General features: G+C 36.6%; 1 protein-coding gene across 2 annotated transcripts in view; it reads right to left on the reverse strand.

The window, feature by feature from the left end:
- USP9X (ubiquitin specific peptidase 9 X-linked) overlaps nucleotides 1-2,000 on the reverse strand; it is an 80,099-nt gene extending 78,099 nt beyond the window's left edge. For both annotated transcript variants that reach the window (XM_086618559.1, XM_009983741.2), the window contains exon 1: nucleotides 1,904-2,000. In XM_086618559.1, coding sequence (XP_086474685.1) covers nucleotides 1,904-1,999 — 96 coding nt within the window. In that variant the 5' untranslated portion in view covers nucleotide 2,000. The remainder of the gene's footprint in view (nucleotides 1-1,903) is intronic.
- Nucleotides 2,001-21,872: the final 19,872 nt, after the last annotated feature.

Below are 21,872 nucleotides of genomic sequence, written 5' to 3' on the forward strand. Positions count from 1 at the left end.
GGAAAATACTTTAAATACTGCCTGCACTTACATGCCACTTATTTTGGCATTTTTCCTTCACATTACATTTCAAACAATCACCTGAAGTAAGTACCTGTCATCATACAATACAGTAAAATAATTTTATTTCAGATTTATTAACAAAAATTAGAGTATAAAGTGTGCTACATGCTTTCTATCTCGACAGTTTAAAAATTAAACTACTTTCCCAGTGAGGAAAGTGTTTGTTTTTTTTGTAACAGACTACTACTTTCAGCAGGCCACCTATCCAGAAGGTGAAAATAAAGACTATAGGGATGCTCCAGTTTTTACAAATCTTCTGCAGAAAAGATGACTATTTTAGGTAGAAAGACAAACTTCAGCAACAGCACAGAAGAAAGTTATAATGAAAAACGTTTTCTAAAAAAGTTTGCTAAAAATGAGTAACACACTACTACAGCTGGCTACTAACCAACCCTCAAGAACATGATCAGTTAAGCCCATTTTGATAGGCCATACAAAAGACAATGTATTTTGTAGATGCACACTTATTTGTTTATAGAAATAGTATGAATTGACAATAATAAAGATTCAAATCAGAACAGCAAGATTTAGAAGGATGAGGGAGCACCGAAGCCTCAAGAATATTTTTCACAAGTTGTACTGCGTCTGACTTGGCATGGAGTTAATTTCCTTCACAGTACCCTGTATGATGCTGGGTTTTGGATTTGTGACCAAAACAGTATTGATAACACACCAGTGTTTTGGTGGTTGCTGAACAGTGCTGGCACAGATTCAAGGCCTTGTGTTTCTCACTTCGATAGCCCAGCATAAGTAGGCTGGGGTGGGTAAGAGGCTGAGAGGGGACACAGGTGGGACAGGTGACCTGGACTGACCAAACAGATACTCCATTCCATACAGTGTCATGCCCAGCAATAACACAGAGGGTCAGTTTTTTTCCCCCAAGGTAGCTGTTGCTTGGCTACTAGCTGGACATCCATCAGTGAGTGGTGAGTGACGGCGTTTGCATCACTTTGTCTCCCTCCCCGTCCTTTCACTTATTAAACTGCCTTTATCTCAACTCATACGATTTCTTACTTTTCCCTTCCAATTCTCTCCCCAATCCCACTGAGGCGGAGGGAGTGAGTGACAGATAGGGGCTTACTTAGCAGCCAAGGTCAGCCCACCACGCATTCCAAAGAACAATTCATTCTCAGGAAGTAGGAACCATTAAACCTCACGGTGTTAAACAAATACCATACTGAATTAAATGATCAAGTGTGGCTTTTCTTTTAAATAGGCATGGCTGCATTGTTTAAAATAATATTTTCTGGTATTTTTTCCCTAACAAAAAAGAATCATCACATTATGATGTAGTATTTGAAAGTTTTTGCTTTTCTTTTGAAAGCAGGACAACTTGTTCGATAGAAACACTCCAAGTTGTTCAGGAAGTCTAGTACAATGAACGGAGACCTAGATGAAGCAGGACTTAAAGAGCCAATGTCTGTTTGTAAGCTGTTTTATCCAAAAACTGCTTTTGCAGAACTGAGCAGAAACTGACCTCACAGACAGTAGTCTTACCAATCTGTGGCAGGTAAGTCTACAATGTGGTTCTGAGGAAGCTTCTGATATTACTCCAAGAAGACTTCTTGTTCAAAAGAAATACGCTTGAACAAACTATGCCACTGTCTGGAAAAGGTGCATGTTTTGCAATGCAGTGCTCCTTAACAGTAACTACTTTGCCAATAGCACTATCTTCATCTCTCAAAATCTTTTTGTACTTCCAGACACACACACACAAAAAAAACCCATATCTAACTGAACTAGACATCTCTAGGAATACACAAACTCAAATAATTCGGAAGCACTATTTCTAAAGAACTGACCTCTTTATTTTTAGACAACTTGATTGTTAATATCATACCTGATTCTGCTGGAGGGGAGGCTGGGACTGTCCATCAGGAGCCTGGCCCTGGCTATCATTCCCTCCTACCGGAGAGCCACGAGTCGTGGCTGTCATACTCGACACAGGGCAGATCTTTGCAATTTTGTCTGCTTATGTAGTTGTTCTGAGAGAAGAAATTATAGTCCGCTTAGTAAAGTTGAAGTACCAGCATATGCTTGCCTTAAAAAGCTCCAACTCAAGAACATGCCATCTTGCAGAGACCATTGCATAACCTGAAAAAAAAAAAAGACAGACGATATGCTATATTGACACGTGCATAGAAAAGTAATTCGTACCTGGAAAAGAACTACAAAACCAAATACATACCTATAAAGAAACTTTTATTTTAGATTTAGTATTTCTTTTTATTGAGTACAACTGACATTAGAAGAAGAAAACATTTGAAATATTTAACATTTTAATGTTCTAAGTAAAAAGTACACTGATAATTACCTCTGTACCACTGAGAAACTTGACATAGATCCAAAATGCATACTCTGACTCTACTGTAATTTAATTGCTACATTAGATTTTCAATTTGAATTCAAGATGCTGATTGAAGTCTACATAGAAATGACCTGGTTAAGAGCATAAACACCCAAATTAGTCTTTCTTTTTCAATACTCTTCTCTTGACGCTGTCCAACTGCAGATGTCAGAGGGAGCAAGAGATTGCTTCTACCTCAGCTAAGACTAACAGAGACCCTGCAGACAAACTTCTATTAGCACATCTGTATTTACCCAGGGCAGTTGACATGTATTCCCTTCTTCCAGCAGGCACCTATGAAAGTCTGGGTCCACTGGCCTTTCAGGCCCACTACAAAGCCCATCACATCACCATCAAGTATTTTAGTGGATTATATGAAGAAAATTCTGACATCAGATTTATTTGTTGATCCTGTAATCATGATATATCAACAGTTCAATAATCACTATGTATCTCAATTTCACTGTGTATCACTTAAATACACAAATAAAAACTTGCATTAAGTTATACCAGCAATTCCACTCTATACTACAGGGCACTGTATAACCACAGAAGATGAAATGAAATTTTCCAGAGCAACTCAGACTTCCAAGCACTACATAAACCAACAACAGTACTCAAAGTTCAAAAGCCAAGTAAAAGGAATTGTATGAGCTTTCAGCAAGATTCATTTCACAGTGCTAAGTTCCTGATTCGATCAGCAGAAGCTTTGAGTTGGCAAGTTCAAGTGAAAATTCTGCTGTAACACTATACATATTTGTAACTTTTATTATGACATCTCATCTCAAATTTATTTTCAATGCTATATCTTTTTGCAAGACACTCAAAATCCTTTCCTAAATTGTGCAAATTTGCAAGCCCAGTTACACATACAAAAAAATTTGACTGAATACACTATTCCTCCCCTGCAGAGGAGGAATTAACAGCACCAAAAAATTTAGAGATCTTTAATACTGTCACTAAAATGATGTTCACTTTTGAGCAAAACTGTATTCTTTGAATACAGTCAATTGTAATCCATGCCCACCCTTCAGAATTCATATTCATAGGGCTTAGTAAGCTTGCTAAGTCCAGAACAAAGGCATTACCAATTCAAATTTTCTTTAGGAAGAAATTATTTTTTAAAAGCAATTTTTAAAACTAAGTTATTTTAATTGGTGCACTTTTTTAAAAAAAATGCTCTCATCTGAGTATTTATTTGTTTTCTACTGATGTTTAGAAAGATAACTAGGCAGAAAGTATTAGCAAGACTAAGTTTCCTAACATACATTTTTATATATACACATATACACACACCTCCACTGCAGTCTACTGCAGTCCAATGCAGTCAGTTTCCCTGCACTGATTGAGGCTTCTAGGTACTTGCACAAACCAATGAAATCAAACTTCTGCCAACTTACATTGAACTTTTCAACAACCCTAAGCCAACTCTATTACCACAACAAACCTTTCCTTCATCACCACCATTCTTCCTTAACAGGCCTAGTTCATCATAGGACCTCACAAAAACTTGTGCTGGCACCAGGAGTGAGGTAGCAAAGAGGCAGGAAAAGGGTGAAACAGCTTCTTTCAGCTGCAATCCTGGTCTAGGCTGGCTTAAACTGCAGAAAGAAGTGACCACTGGCAGCTGTGGTTCCACAGTAACTTACATGCAGTGTAAGCTGCTTCCATCACATCTCTTTCCTATTCTAATGCTTTTGGCTGAACTATCATAAAGTGAACCAGTTCAAAGTACTACAGGAAACAGCAACACAAAAAAAACCCAAACTTACAGAGACTGCGATTATTTTTCAGTTTCTTTAATTACCTGAACTAGTGTACTGCGAGGCCAGCGAGTACTCCTCCTAAGCCAGCCAGGGAGCCAGGACAAAACCACCACTTTCCTGTTAGACTAATTTACACTAGCGCGGATTTACTCTCAGATTTTGCCTCTGTGCTTAGCTGAAGAGTCTTGGAAAAGCATTCTTGTAAATTCCCTTCTGCTCAAGGCAAGTGACATAATTTACCTAGGAGATACAAGAAAACTACTACTGAAATAACCAACTTACTCAAAATCTTGTAAAGTCACAGAGTAAAACAAAATCTGTGTAACGAAAACATACAGAATTTTGTAGACACTAGTAAATACACAACATTTATATAAAGGACTGACGTTATCTTTTTCTTCCTCCTATTTAGTGATTGTTTGCTTAAGACTCTAATCACGATACTCTCTGTATATTACTTAAATTACATTCCCAGAAAAGTGTATTTCAGGGCCTCCAAAGAAGTTCACTTGGCTTGGCCATGTGGATAAGACAAAGCCAGCTTCTTAAGTGAGTTCATCACTTCTCCCTATCCCCAATTCACGTGATGTCCTGAGAGATACTTAAGTAAATTCAAGTTACACTGCAGCTAACTAACCCCACTCCATCTCCAGTAAATGATCCGATTGCTTCTTGTAGTATCTGCACATTCTAAATTGCAAGAATATCCTTGTTCAGGTATTTTCCTTCTAATTACAGAGTACACAAGCACATTTTTGTAAGCACAAATCATCACCCAATTTATTTAAACAGTATTAGATGACAGTAATTTATCAGTCCTTTTTTCAGCCACTGATTTAACCATTTATGTTTTAGAGAAAACATCAAATGCATGCCCACAGAGAACACACTACTGCTTTAATCTCTCTAGAACTGATTAACCATGAAATTTTGAATTCCCATCACTTCTTTAATTCAGACTATTCAATTTCAATCTTTTTAGAGGCACAGTTTGGCTCAGTTCAAGAATAGCCTTTACCTATTTATAATTAATTTGATTTTTTATAAACAAATGTAAAACAATGCAGCGACACCTTGGTTTTGAGTATGTAGACAGGCCAACAGAAACAATTCAAACTGCCTGTATACAGCTGAATTCTAATGGAGACTCCATATGACTTTTTATATAGGTCTCATTTCTACTGTATTTGATTTTGGATTCAGCACACAAAGTCATGTTAAAAAAAATAATTATCATCTTTACCCAAAGATTTGAACGAGTGTTTTGATACAGTGTCAAGACGGAGACAAATGCCTATTAAATGACAAACTAACTATTCCATTGTTAATCCAGTGATGTACGAGGTTACGAAGACCAAGTCAAATTAATCCCACTGACATTTGCTTTTGATTGCCACAGGACCAATTTCTGATTTGCCATGCTTTTTCCATCTTCTTATGTCACCCTGATCCACCACTAAATTATAGGTGAAAGTCAGCTTTTGCTTCACCTGACTCCTTGTCATTTTAGTAACACCCAGAAAAGACAACTACAGGTTTTTTGACTCCTCATACTCCCTGTTTAGAAGACAACACCCGCTGCAAACAGTATTCCAACAGAGCATCAGCAGACTGCAGAGAGGATGCCGGACATAGAGCTGCCCTCCAGGAGGGACCTCTGTTTCTAGGCTCAAACATGCAGTACAGTTGCACATTGGAGCCTCACCTCAGCTTCCACAGCGAGTAACCTCGCATCTGTGCAGCAGAATAGGTTAATTTTGTTTCGGGTAGAAAAGAAATCAAGCATTTTTTCAAAAGCCAGGAAAAAGAAAAAAATCAGACGCAGGTTCCTGGGTAAGTGTAAATGTATTTATATGTACGTATTACTCTGTTACAGGATAACATGTAACAGCAAATGCAAAGGATGGCATTTTAGCATATAACAATCAAGGAATATACATAATTTTCTAATACAGTTGACTTCTAGAAGTGCTTTCATCTGAGTTTCTCAAAGTCACCTCCTCAAAAGTAACTGAAATATCCCAATACATAACAGCCTTTCTCCTAAATTAGCTACTTATAATATAGAGCCTCAGAAAAAAGCAAATACAAGATGACAAATGACAGCAGCAGTCCTCAAAATACAATTTATTATTCATGTGCATTACCTAAGCCCTATCTAGGGACACAGACCTATTTTTCCTTTATTTGAATTTTCCTGGTTATACACAAGTGAGGACGTGCCACGAAATCTACTCAGCAGTGTGGTAACATGTGCCTGAATACTAGTCTACCCAACATGTAACAGCAGCACTTTCTAAAAATCATACAACTATGCTAAGAAAAAATACTTTTTTTTCTTCAGTATTATTTATATAACGACATTCCTATTTTAATGGGATTCACAAAAGATGTGCTTTTTCATCACAAGTGCTGTACTGCAAAAAAGCTTAACTGCAGCAATACAAATTTCAGGTTGAAAGGCATCACAGATTTGTTTCATGTACCATTTTGGGAACTGCCTTCTTAAAATCCTACTAAACACTGACTCATCACAAGGGTTATGACGTGATTCTATTCTAAAAACCCTAGACTTATGAATCTAACCTACCCTATTCTTTTGTTTCAATCAAAACGCCTTCTCATCTAGAAACACCTCCCCAAAACTGTAACACTGACCTAATTCAGTAGTTACAATCTATACACACCCCCACACATTTATAATTTTCTTTCTTCTCTGTGCCTTGTGTCTTTCAGGAAGAAGGAAATTATTTCTATAATCAGAATAGAAAACTGGTGGTCCCAGTAATTTGCTCATTAACACTGACATGCACTAAAACTGAAATGTATTCAATGATTAATGAAAAACTTGTCACTAAGCTACTATTCAGTAAAGCAAGAAGTGTCTAACTTTCCATGTTTAAAAAACATCTGATAAGCAGCAATCAAAGAAAACGTTATTTCAAATTGTTTACTACTAAGATAATTAATTTAGATTCCTTCTAGTAAAGAAGTGAGTGTACATGAGACTTAGTAACTGCATCAGGCTCCAACAAATTATTTCAAAGCAATAAATTTCTAAGCGATAGGGTAAAAGTTAGATTTTGACTAACTATAATTGCTATGAATTAAAACTATTTTACTTGAAAAACAGGTTACTTCTTCCAGTAACCTTTTTCATTGATCTTTCCACATTATACATCTGAAATTAAGACACTTGGCAGCATAAGTTTCTGGAACATTGGGAACTCCATGCAAACGTACAATTCTATTTGCCGTCAATATCATATGACAAAATAAAGAGGGATGTCCTGGAACAAACTTCAGTTCTTTCAGGATTTTTTTTTTAACTTCAAAGCTTACTGTTGAGACCAAGTGTAGCAAAGCTACATCTATTTAATTGTACGCAACTTCACTTCATACAAGATGCTCCTACACCTAACATTCACACTAAATTAAGCAAGCAGTAAAAGCACAGAAAGCAAAAGAAAGCATCACCACTTATTGTCAGGTCAAGGGCAAAGTAGAGTGACCACAACTCTCAATCCCATAAACATAGTCTCAAAGGAGTCACCTAAATGCATTCACATCTTTGAGTACCAGTTACACAGCACTCTGTGCTGAAGAGACTGTAGAGGAATGCTGCAGAAAATGCTAGTTTTAAACAATGATGTTACCTCCTCCTTGAGCAACAAATACAAATATTATCAGGTGTGACAGGCTGATCCTCCTGTCTTCCATCCATATTGTAGAGCACTGGGGAACTTATGCAGAGGTCTGGTTGAAAATTTAAAGATGGAAGATTTAAACATTCAAAGATTGACGTCTTGAGGCCTTAATGTGAATGAGATTTCTGGAAAACAAAGTTCAACAACCTCGAAGAAAGGAAAATGCCATACTTACACCCTGTGTTGAGAGCTAAAATACTCATACATGTGGCATAATTCAAGAATAGGGACAGAGAAATTCAGTATTTCTCCCATCACTATTTAAAAAAGAACCAAAACAAACCCTAAACCAAACAACTAGACATAGAAGGCTTAATGATAAAAAAAGCAGTTTGTTTTGTTTTGTTTTAATATAGTTCTGTTACAGCAAAACCATGTGGATTATTTCATCTTTTGGAAAATAATTTCCAAACAGAAAACTGGACAGTGGTACTGGTTTCTCATGTAACCAGACTTGAGACATACTCATGAAGAGCAGAATCTGACTAAATTTAACTGTTTCAGGAGTAACATGTAGCCTAAGCTTACAGTTCTCAGATTCCCTTTTCACATGATTAGAAGTAAAGTTTCTCCTCAGGCTTCTCTGGCTAAAGCTGATCCCCTTCCATCAAAAGTTTTTCAGTCTTAATATAAAATTCTTATTGAAACGCCAAGCTTGGAGCCCAAGAAATTCCAACCAAAGCAAACTGTATTCAGGCTAAAGCTGAGAACTCAGTATTTGGCCCTGCATATCAAGGCAGCAAAACTGATGTATTCAAATCTATTAACTTCTTGTTTCCACATGGAATAACTTCCCAAAAGACTCAAAAAAAACCCCAAGGAAATACATTACACCACTCAAAAGACTGTCTTACTTCAAGGCAATAATCTATGATGGTCAGACCCGGACAGCAGCAACAACGTCTTTTAGGGAAAGACATTCACTTGCCAATAATTCTTGATGCGTTTAATGGTTAGATGGCGTATCACTGGTTACTTAAAGCACACGATTCTGCTTCCCAGATAATGTAACAAGAGGACAGGTCTTCAGATCATACACTTAGTTCTGGCTACCAAACAGAGAAGTCAATTTCAGTTCCTGTTCCGAAGAAGCATTTTACTCATGTGACAGTAAACAGAGAAGAATGCCAAAGATCCAGCACCAAGAAAGCAAGCAGTCAATGTCTCACTTACAAACCCAGCAAATGTTAAGACAAAATATCATGCTCCCTTCACCAAGCTGTGTGGCCTTGCTGCCGTGCTTTCCTGTCAGCACATGTTTCAGGCCACTGTCATGAACAGAGCGCTGAGCGAGACAGGGCCTCTCACCCAGCACGGATGTTTCTTCACTCCAAGGAGCTTTCAGTGGGAGCTACACTCCTTCCATTGGTATGAAACTGTATCGTCAATGATATTCACTATATCTGAATGACAGAAGGAGGAGGGACATAAAATTTATAACACCTGCAATTCTATTATTTAAACTCTTGTTTTAAACATTTCCAAGTCATGAAGAAACTACATTAGAGGCGCTGGCAAGCAGCTAGATAATGTGTAGTTTAATGCTGAGATGAGGATTTCAGTCATGACAGTAAGACAAACCAGACTTTCCAAGAACATAACGAAGTCAAGTGAATAAAAAAAAGTACTGGTAAATACATGCACTATAACCTAAAAAAAGCAAACTTAGTAAGTCACTTCTTCCTGGAAAACACTAACATCTATTCTAAAAATTGCTTAAACATTTTGAACTATGACTTTCATTTACTATTCAACCCTTTCCTTGAATTCACAGTGAACATGCAAAGTAGTTGGACCTCCTCTCACCTTGTCTTAAAAGAACGAGCTACAACAGGAAACAAACTCAAAACTAAAATAAAAAAAATCAGATCTAAGAACTTTAGTACATACATTTGTTTCAGACAATCAGATTCAGTCTCATGCTGCTAAGCAACATAATGCTTAGCATTAAATAGTAAGGCATGAATAAACCCAAAAAGGTGTTCTTGGCAATACAACCAATCAGGATTGAGTTGATACTGCAGGTCCAACTGCAACCTCGGTCCTTTACAGGCAGCAGTAGAACGCTTCAAGCAGGACAAATCATGGTTTAATGTCTACATTTACATAATGTTCTAGATTAAAAGGAATACACACGTCTGCAGTTGGTATCTATTATCTGTGGACTAATTATTATTATATTATGTCTAGTTACCACTACTTCACAAAAATAGTATGCCTAAAGTTTGCACCAAAGACTCATTAAATACTCTTGGTTCCTTATTCCTGATTATTAAATCTGTATTTCAGTCGTGGCCATATCGAATACGTCAAGCTGTTCATCCAATTCTAAAATTGATGTAATAGTTACACCTCTCCAAGTTATATAGCAGAGTTCACTGTCCAGAAAACTTTAAGAACCCTGTTTGTTCCTTAAAGCATTAATCCAAATGCTAATAATTACAAGATGTTACGCTATTAGGCTTTTTAAAAAAGATTTAGTCTTACTTCATTTTAAAAAGGGACAATTAACTTCTAATGTTGCTTCATATTCAACTTGAATGCTCTGCCTTTTTGCTACAAAAAGTATTATTATTATATGCTCAAAAGTCAGGGGGAAATCAAAATACGTTCTCAGTATTATGAGTTGCAAAAAATATAGGTTTAATTTCACTTAAGTACTGAAGCTTTTCTCAGCAAGACACGAATTTTTACAGCAAAGCACTACGGAAGAGAGGAAATTTAAAAATTTCTGAGCATTGCGATATCAATGGCCTCCTACTAGTTGCTGAAGCACACTATAAAAGGGGCATGAAAAGCTTTGGGAATGTACAAAATGGTACGTTATCACAAACTCTGAAAGAGAGAACAGATCAGACACCTAAACCTACACAGTAGTACTCATCTCCATGTTTTCTCTGCATGAGAATGTGTGTATTACAGTCGACAACTCTTGCCAATTAATATTCTTCAAAAGAGCACACAGACGCAAACAGTATTTCTGTACTGGCATTGAAAGTCCTATTTTTTTTTACTTCTAACAATATCTAGCAGTGGTTCAGAAAACAACTGGACGATGACAGATAGCAACAGGTTCAGTTTCCTAGTGAAATGAGTCTTCACAGTTGTTTCAGGAGACCATATAGGTTAGTACAATAATGCACATAGAAAGCAAAACCTCATTTTTCTTGCACTTAAAACAAAATTTATTTTTAGATAAAAATATTACAATATACTAACAAAACAGAATGGTGTATCCCAGAGTATTTTTTTTCCCTTCACGCAATTAATTTAATATATGGTCTCCAAATTCATTCTAATTGAGTATACTTATTTTTTAGCTAATACGTATTTCCTAGTACATATGTATATAATTCATAATTAATACATTTAAAACATCCTAGCAACCACCATATAAATCATTAAATACATGTTAAACATCTCCGTCTCTTCTGCCATTATATTAAGTAATATTTCTGCTCTGAATTTAAACACAAAAGATGCATCGATGACATAACAAAAACCTCAGCTTCCAATATTTATAATATATTAAAACAACTTATGCTAAATATTTTAAAATCAGAAAACCCACATAAGCTGCGCTCAAGAGTTTCACAATATGATCAAGAATCCAGAGAAATCTACAGACCTAACTTCTACTAGATCTTGAAAAACAGGATATAGTCCAAAATAGCACAGAAAGGAAGGGAGGCAGGAGGAGGGGGAATGGAGAGAAGAAATCAAACTACCATCTCTGGAGATAAACGCATTTAGTGAAACTCACAGCCACTAAGGCAACTTCCTGCAGTCTAATAAATAAGATCAATTTAATGCTTTATCATAAATGTGAAAGATGTTAGAGACTACCTGAATTTCTGTACTTCATTTTCACATGCTTGTCTGATTAAATTTAGAGTAAACAAAACAGGTTTTAAAAAAATATAATCTCTACTGATTGAAACTGGAATTATTAACATGATTTTAACAAACAGGGACAACATTCCTAGCCAAACCCTCCACGTATTAATTCTCAATCCCGTACTGTTCAATCTTACCAGTAACATAGACAGAACTATAAAGTTAATAATAAATTCTGCACATGGCACACAAACTAATGGGGTGACAAAACCATGAGAACACGACACAGACTAATCTGCATCATTTAACAGCCAAGTGTCAGGTCATTTACCTATGAAAAAAAAGGACATACAGAAAACTTCATAAATATTGGGAAACATGACTACAAGCATGGTTATTCTAGAAAAGCAACCGCGTATGAACACCACAATTGCATGTTTGTAGCAAGAATAAATCTCAGTACTGTTGTCTAGCAAAACCATAGAATTTTGGTCACAGAACTGATAAGAAACTTGTGAATTACAGCCTTTTACACCTAGGAAAAAAATAAGTAGCAACAAAGATACCCTCCACACCAATCAGCTGCTTCAGTAAGATGCGAGTGCAATCACATATCTGAACCCATTACAAGACTGGCTACAGAACAGAACACTAGAGACCATCCACCTCCAAGGCAGCCTAGTTGTTCTGGAGTTTCCAACTGCTGTTTATCTTATTCCCTTGCAGTAAGGGAATAAAGATGTCCTTTTAAGGCTGCTATTTCTACTCTGTTCAACTTTTGGGCCTATCAAAGGAGAAAAAGAAATGAGAAGCCAGCAGGCAAGTACTATATGAACTGTATTTCTAACTGACATTTTCATTTCAAAAAAGCTATCGTTGCCAATCAAGCACATAAACAGAGAAAAAGCAGTGAGGATCTGCCTTTTCCCTACAACTTCCAAGAAGAGCTACACAACTTTCTACAAGACATAATATTTCCTTTTCAGTTCTGAAGCACAAAGTTATAAGTGATGAGAGCTTTTAAGCTGTAGACTTCAAGAACAGAACCAACACACATAAAATGGGTGTTTTGCAAACCTCTGGCTAGTCATGCAAGAAAACACTTCTTGGCTGTTTGAAATAGCACACAGAGCTAAGATGACCAGCTGATATCGCTACCAACTACACAGAGCTACACGTTCAATTAAGAACAGCGTCCATACACAGAAACCATCTTTACACATAACTTTTAAAGCACATACGATAAAGAGTAATATATTCAGTAACACTATTCTTGATATCAAGCGAGAAGTGGAGGATGCTGAATGGATTCTCAGAACACAAGGTATCACTGAAGCAGTAGTTCCATCCATTTTGATTCTCCCACTTAAAGGGGTTAAAAATTGCATCTTCCAACACAGAAGGAATTAAGTACCATGACACTGCTATGGTTTTGCATTGGAAATTAAAGCAGACAGTAGATATAAAATATAGATAGAATACAGAACTAAACAGGGCGGAAGGTTTAGTAGGTTTGAAACAAAAATCAGTAACAGCAGAGTGTAAAAAAATTACTACCAGCTATGCACAGGAAAGAATATAGGTAAGTCTTCACCATTAAAAAACAAAACCAGAAAAGCATTTCAGCAAAAGGCTCTTAAAAGGAGTTAAATCATGCCAAAGAGCAAGCAGTAAATTTTTACCATTTTTACCAAAGTCTAGTTTTCTTGAAAGCAAGAACTTGGCAACAAAGTTAATTCATACAACCCAAGTATACTAGCTTCTGCAAGGTAATGTTAAACAAATCAAATCTGATTCTGTTAATGTGTAACCTTCTACGCAACTCAGCTTACATAAGAAAATGGTCTATTATATTTATGTTTTTGTGCTGAGCAGTACCCACTTTTAAAGAACTAAAGCAAATTAAAGCAAGGCCAAAATTTTGTTTGTAAAAAGCTGCCAGTCTCACTTTTGTTTCATTTTGTGAGACAAATGTCATCAATACTACACTTCGCAATAGCTTAAGCCTACTTGATTTTGCTTGTGTTTGGAAATTACATCACTTCATATTCACAGGAAAGAATGGGGTTTTTTTGCATTTTGTTCAGATGTGCCATAAGAACAATTCACATCATAATAGTCACATTCAAGTTAACATAAATAAATAAATGCATCTGCACAGAGCTTTCCTCTAAATTGCAAACTCCAGTTTCTTAACCACTTCAATTCCATTTGTAGGAAAGGATAATCCTTTCTTCTTTCATGATCAAATCCTTGGACTGTTAACTTCATAAAAGCTTTGGGGTTTGTATCTGATATTCTGAGGGTAGCAGTGAAACCACTGACACGTACCCAAAACTTTAGTTCTGCAACTTATGCAGGAAGTTTTTATTGTTATTTTAGGTTGCATCAGATTCCATAATTTCTCTCTAAATCAGGTCCTACGCTTAACCAGAGAAGAACATGAATTTTGTAAATTCCAAAAAGAGGCCACACTCACTTCTTTTTGGGCTCAAACCCTTAATGATTGCAAAGAACCTTTACCCTCTAGCTCTGTCGACCTTTGAACTTCTTTGGAAGTTGTGTTCTTCTTTTGCTGCAGGGCTCACAAAGAAATCTCAGATATTTTTAGCACATTTTGTAGGCAGGATTGATGAAGCTAAAACTATGAAGTATCTGCCTTCTCCTCCAATGAACAGAACAGCACATTTAGGAATATTTTTCAGTTGGAAGGGACCTGCAATGATCACCTAGTCCAGCAGCCGAAGGATTACAGTAACCGCAGACAAAAATCTAAAAACTTAATGAAAACAGTTTAAATCAAAAGCATTCCCTTTGATCTGCTATACTAGAGCAATTTAGGACTATTCACAACTTCAATTTTTCCAGGGGAACAGAGTGAAAAAATGAAGTAACACTTCAACGTTCCATTCTTGGAAGATCCCGCCCAAGCATACAAATGTTCAAATCGTAACTTGTGTCCAGTGGCATTCCTAGCCTTGCCTGCCCCCAGAGATACATAAATACATGGTGGCTTCTGTTATTTCTGATGAAATCTACACATTTTACCAGACCACTGGTAGGTGATGAATGGCTTTTGCTACCTTCATTCTTTCTCAAGTACTTGAAGGGAAACATAATGGCATCTTCCAGGCTCATTCCACTTGTGGCTTTAAAATATGAAATTACTTACAATATACCGCACTTAAGGCTTTGCGAAACTCAGCACTATAAATGTTTGAAATGTTGTCTAAAACCACTCAGCCAATGAATTATAGCTATTACTACAATGTTATTTCTACATTTTACTTGCATGCTACTCGTTGTTAAACCATTCTTAGACACAGCACTGGACATAACACCATGGAGTGCAGTACCCCATGTCACTACCACAATTATACTACAAGGCTTCTGTTCGAAAATTGAAGTTAACATTAGCCTGCAAAAATCAGGCTAGCCCCTTCTGACTCTCTTCATGTTTTCTATGGAGAATTTAAGGACTTCTGTAAATTATGTTAAGCATTACGCTACAGAAAATTATTCGAAGCCTATACTCCTAATATCCTGTGACATCATCAACACATTATAGAAATTTTCCCTCAAAATATAAAATTAACACAACTTACTGCTTGGTTAACTGCAAATAATTAAAGTATGGTACAGCATCTAAACCAGATATTAACTTGGAAGCATTTTACATGCTTGAATCATGACAAAAATAACTTCGCGAAACACCTGGATATTTTTAAATGCTTTAAATTCAAATAACTTTAAGTATTCTCATTATTGTACTAGCCTTAATTTCACTTTCTTTTTTAAACTCTGCTTTTCATGTAGTGTTCAATCAGAAAGCACAAACTAAGCACAGAACTCAGACACTCTACCATCATGATCATCAAGCATAATTTAAAATGTCTCAAGTACCGAAGAAAGTGATATCAGCATTAAAACTCATGTTTCAATAAGCTTCTTCCTAAGTGCCTAACAAACTTACCCAAAATTCCAACTAGTTTTCAATGTACTGACTGCCTAACTCAGCCTGGAGATTTTCATACAGTTCCATGCCAGCTATTTGCAAGTAAACATTTTGCCATTTCCTGTTGCCTCACAACAATTTCAGTTCGAAGATACCTGCTTTGAAAAATCAAGTTTGTACAAGCTCACTAGAAGTGTTATAAGCTGATAGCTTTTTTTTTTTTTTTTTTAAGACTGTCTGCTTTAAACCTGCACCATTTCAACTACATTCATATAAGCCATCTGCCTAAGCAGACTGAATGCTCAAGAAATCACTGGAAACATCTACCTGCTCCAGAACTTGTGTAACAACTTCCCTTAAAAATCCTGGCCTCTCTGCAGGGAAACAAGACGTGGCAACAGGAACAGCAGTTTTGTCTTCTGTCTTAATGCTCCTTCTGCCAACACAACAAAGGTTGTAGTTTGATATAAACGCAAAAACGTATATAGCAGAGGAAGATGGACAGGAACAGGTAAGTCCCTAGAAAGTACGTTAAGAACAGAGCAGGGTTGGCAACAGGAGAGTTATTGCCACTATATCCACTCCCCCACAGAACCAAAAGTGACTGCACTGTCCCAAAAACTAAATATTCTTTTATCTAGAAAACCTACCAAAAAGCATGTCATAACCTTCTTTATTGGGAAATGCAGGAGATAACAATCAACTACTACCACATCCTAAGGACTGAAGTAGGGTTTAAAAACTATTGCAGCTATGTCTGAAAACCGAAAAGTCATTAAAAAAACCCCAACTCACCACACACAAAAAAACAATTCAAAACACACATTACTGCTAATCTGCCTGTACCGAAAACGGTTAACTGCTAAATCTCATAAACCCCCTTGCTGGACAGCACCTCCCTTCGGTACACAAAACAGACTATGAAGATACGGGTTTTCAGCTGAATCCACCAACAGGCCAAGAGAGACAAGAGGAGTGTCATAATTGTTATTTTTAGGGACAGTGCCTAAATTAGCACAAAGCAACAGCAACAGAACTCTCATAAGGTAGTTTTGCCACCACAGTGAGCACATGGATTTTTTCTGCTTCCATTGTTGCAATCTCAGGGAGAAACAGCAATCCTATTCCCCAGTAAGAATATTATATCCTGGTAAATTTTAGAACAGGAATTTCATGGTATTTCTGCACGTAGACAAGCCTTAGCTGGAAGTACAGCTCCTGTTTGAAATCAGGTACATCTCCGCTGTCACGAGAAGAGGAGAGCGATCTCACTCGCTTTCATCCTAACCACCTTCTCACCACTAGTTTGAGCCCCTGCGTCACCACACAGTCAGCCAGATCAAGAAGCCCACCCGGCTCAAAGGTAACTGGGGGAAAGGAATTAAAATCATTTTAGTTGTCAGCTGCATCACATGCCACGTGCACAGTAACAAGGGTGCATGAAACAGGCCCAATATATAACCATAGATAGAACTAACTCTTTTAGCATCAGTGCAAATCTATCCTGAAATACACTCTGAAAGTGGAGGAAAACAGAAGGCAATGGAATGTGGATAATTACAGTTAGGGCATATTTAGCTATGATAGCAACTGAGGTTCACATACATTAGAGCAGAGATGAGTTTTGACAACACAGAAGTATCATAAAGACCAAATTTTTTCTCAAGCATAATGGATATCACAGGAAAATTGCACACAGATAAAGCTGTTTAGTATATGATACACGCCAGGAATGTCAGCTCATGAACAACACAAGTTCAGTCATGAAAGAAATATTAAGTAGCAGGAGCAAATAAGGCTAAGTGCAAGAAGCCTAAGAAGATGAAGGCAAAAAAACTGTCTTTGCCCTGGAAATTACGATAAAACCAGCAGAATACTTCACAGCGAGTTAGGAAAATTCATTTAGCAGTAACACTTTGAATAACCTGTCCAGAAGTACATAAATCAGGGACAAAGGTACAGCAGACAATGCAGATGATGTGAAAAACAGAAGCTGTCAAAAATTTTACTTCTAACAACAACAAAAAAGTTTACAGTTTCATAACTGCACAATTCAAATATCATCTGAAAATTCAGGCCAAAAAAACGAAATGAGAGTTGACAGAGTACAAGTAACTGAGTACAACAGCTGTATCCACTCTGACAGTCAGCATCTTACTACTTTTTAGCAAAAGAAATTTTCATATAACAAAATTTTGTGCCTGTGTGAGCGAGACAGAACACGCTCTCTAAATTTGTCAAAGTCTCGATTTGTCATTTTTCTCCTACATAATTTGGGATCTTCAGAGTAATCTGGTTTCCACTGTAATTTCATTTCCATCAAACTAAAGTTCCTCTCCATCAAACTAAGTCCCCTGAGTAGGCAGTAACCAACTGAGGCACCAGGAAGAAAAATTGTCCATACCTTATTTGTTGCAGAAGTTAAATTGTGTTTCATAAGAAAAGAAACAGAACTTCAGGAGTCAAAGGGAAATCTCTGGGTTGTAAGACAGCTATATAGAACTCCTGAGAAGTTAATTCTGTCTGTGTCTTGTTCATGTATGTTGCTGGAGAAATTACAGATTTTTCAGATTTAACTCTTTATCCTCCTCTCATTTTCAGGGTACCATGATAATGGCAAAACTGAGGAAGAGCACAGGAGCACAAGAGCAACTTAAGCTGTGCCTGTAACACCTGAATCAGTTGAAAAGTTATGACAGCAGGTGCTTTTGAAGTTTACAGACTCTATGCCTCAATTCTTCACCAATAAAACAAAAGACAACACAAGCCCTTTAATTTACAGAGTGATGTGAGAAATAATATGCTAATGTTTGGGAAATGTACAGGCTGAGACTGAAAAGCATCTATCAAGTTTATTAAAAGACTAACAATTCTAACTCCGTATGGGATTTAGACCAATGCAACACATGCATTTACAGAATGAATTCCAAAGATAAAATACTGAATGACAATCCCATTCAATCTGTCTTCCAAACTGAATGAGTCATGAAGGGGAAAAAATCCACTAGTTTAATCACAGAATGTTTGAGTTGTAAAGGAGCTTAAAGATCATCTAGTTCCAACCCCCTGCCATGGGCAGAGAAATCCTCCACTACACCAGGTTGCTCAAAGCCTCATCCAATCTGGCCTTGAACACTTTCAGCGATGAGGCATCCACAACTTCTTTGGGCAACCTGTTCCACTGCCTCACCACCCTCAGAGCAAAGAATGACAAGTTTAATTCTCACATTTCCCTATTTTCTACTTTTATGTAAACCTAAGAGGAATCTTAAATTACCCATGGCTCAAGTGAAAATATCCCCCTAAAATGGTAAAATACTTAAATAGATCATCAGTTGTGCATTCTCTCCGAGGCTCTTTGCATCATTTGTTTTTCACAGCACACAATTTTTAAGTAACTTCACTGAGCCATCTGATAATTCAACTGAAAAACGGATAATGGAAGCATTTTAAAAATCAAGCTTTTAGCTCTGCTGAGAAATCCACTCTGAAATAATACAAATCCCAAGTCCTGATGAAATAATACATACTATAGTTGGGAAAAAGTATGTATTATTATCCATAATATTATCATCTTATGAATATCTTATCCAAATTCAATTTATGTTTTAACGTGGGAGGAGGAAATCAAACTTTATGCTTTATCAAGCATCTGAGCAAAAATAAAGGATCTCAAACATCAACCTCATATTTACACATTGAGCAAAGCAAAGAAAAAAAACTGATTACACACACCCTGTGACTAGTTGTTGTCTGTAAAGACAACACTTTATTCCCAGCAAGAAAGTCTCTCCAAAGTGTACACTAAACATCATCAATTTTGGTGAAACAAAGCATTAGTTACCCCGAAGCATTAGCTACCCAGAAGTATGAGAGAGAGGGGAGGAAAAAAAAAAAAATTCCAACAGAAGACAGCCATTAAAACAATCGGGCGCTCTGAATTCCTAAGTAACATTTTCAAGGGAAAATGGCACAAGAAAAAAAAAAAGAATGAATTAAACAGAAGATATTCAGGAAGGAAAAGAAAAAAGGTAAATGCAGAGACACTAATTTTATCAGTTCAATAAAAAAATCTCACTACAGCATTTCTTTAAAGCAGACTAACACCACCAGACCAAGCAGGCAAGTAGGAGCAAACTACAAAAATTTAAAGAAAAAAAAAAAATCCTCATTTTTCACTAAGAGCAAACATCTTACAAACCATGAGAAAGTATTTTATGAGAAAACAAACATTTCCAGAGCTTGTGAAAGAAGCAAAGTCGTCCATAATTACTGCACTAGTCTACAGAAGTGTACCCCAAAAATAATGTCTTCGTAATTCCTATAGATGCAAAAAACATTGCACCTGAACTGTTTAAACATCAACGTGGTTGTTAAGGCCCCCTCTCTCTCTCTCCCCTTTCTGTCACAGAAGTTCTGAGAAAAGACTTAAATTCATCAAATACAGTCGAGAAGTTGATTATGTTAAAGAGATATGGAACAAAGAATTCAAGTGGACAACTGTCATTTGGAGGTTAAATGACATACAATGATACACTCACATTTAAAGAAAAATGCTGTTAGAATAATCGAAAGTAGAACCAAAAGGTTAGTCTTCACTGAAAACCCCTCAAACTCTATTTTAGGTGTAGTACAGTGCAAGCACATAGTTTAAAGCATGAAGCAGCTCTCACAGGAGAGACTTTGATGCTCTGCTCTCAACTGTTAGTTACTTGCTGCTGGTCTAGATAATGCATACAACTTCTACAACATCTCAATCTTCCTGTGTGCTGCTTGCACCTGAGTATATATAAAGCATAGAAACAAACAGCACATCAGGTACCGGGTACAATTTCAATTTTAGAAAAAGATGATGTTCTGAAGTACCTCAAAAATAATGTCCGCATAATTCCTATAGATGAATTTGAACAGTGCATTTGAATCTCCAAATCAAATTCTCATTTTGGCTACTACTTGCCAGCAACAAAACCAAACAAACATCTTGTTGGTCATTGACTATGCTGATACAGCTGCCTCCAGGCACCACATCCAGAAGTTGCTACTGGTTCTAAATATTCATTCCATTGTCAAGAAAGTGATACGAAGTAAAAGGAAAATTGATGACAGGATGCATTACTGAACTCTTCTTCATCTGCTTGAAAATCTTAGGATGGTGCAGATAAGTTAAAAACTTCAGTCGTACACCTGCTAACCAGAGGCTGATACTGATCACATGGGTTTTTTTGCATGGCTGAATACACATTAGCTTAAAGCAAGGTTCCATTACCACCATGCTAACCTTGCTGCATCTGTTGCCACTGATGAAAATGAAACTTTTCATTTCACTTCAAAGCTTTTCTTTTTATGAAAAATAAAACAAAATGCCTGTTTAGAACATGCAAGGAAAGGGAAAGGAATTAATGGCTTCTCAAATGCCATAAGGGGAATCCATGTTTCAAGTCACATATTCACTAGACATGTTACAAACTGTCAACCACAGCAATCTGGCTAAACTGCTATAAAAATAAGAACGTAAGAATTTTCAGGCAATCTGGAGGTTACCCTCCTGTCTAATTACCAAAACTATTATAAAGAAGCTCCAACACAGCAAAAAAGCTATAACGTACTTAAGAAATCTGACATTACTATCTCACGCAAGGAAAAAAGTCAGTACATAATCTTAAAAAAAAGTCTCACTGCACATCTGTGTGCATGCGCGCATGTGTATATATATATACACACACACACATACACAAACACAATTATAAGCAGTAAGGAAAAGCACTTGGGATTTTAAGGTCCTACTGTGATTAATAAACCACTGTCTGGAAGACAGGTTAAGGCATTACAGAAGGCTGTGCAAAACTGGAGCCTGAAACTGTAGAACAAGTCACTGGAGTTTTCACCTTCAAGCTCCAGAGAATTTATGTCACAATTAAAAAAAAAAAAAAAAAAAAAAAAAAAGGAAATCCTCACAGCTAAAGGATTCAGGAAGATACACTACAAGGAAACGTTACAAATCACCAAATAATTAACATTTAATTTCTAAATTAGAAATATACAAAGTCTAACAGAAAATTCTTATTTAATTTTGAAATTCATGGACTTTTTCTATTGAAACTTACTTAAAAACACACTACAGTGCTTCACCACTAAGCAGAAAAATTAAACACCAAAAGATGCAAGGCTCATTTACTGAGGTGCCAGTGTATTTTGAA

This window comes from Tauraco erythrolophus, chromosome 1 (assembly GCF_009769465.1).
Source record: "Tauraco erythrolophus isolate bTauEry1 chromosome 1, bTauEry1.pri, whole genome shotgun sequence".
Classification (NCBI taxonomy): domain Eukaryota; kingdom Metazoa; phylum Chordata; class Aves; order Musophagiformes; family Musophagidae; genus Tauraco; species Tauraco erythrolophus.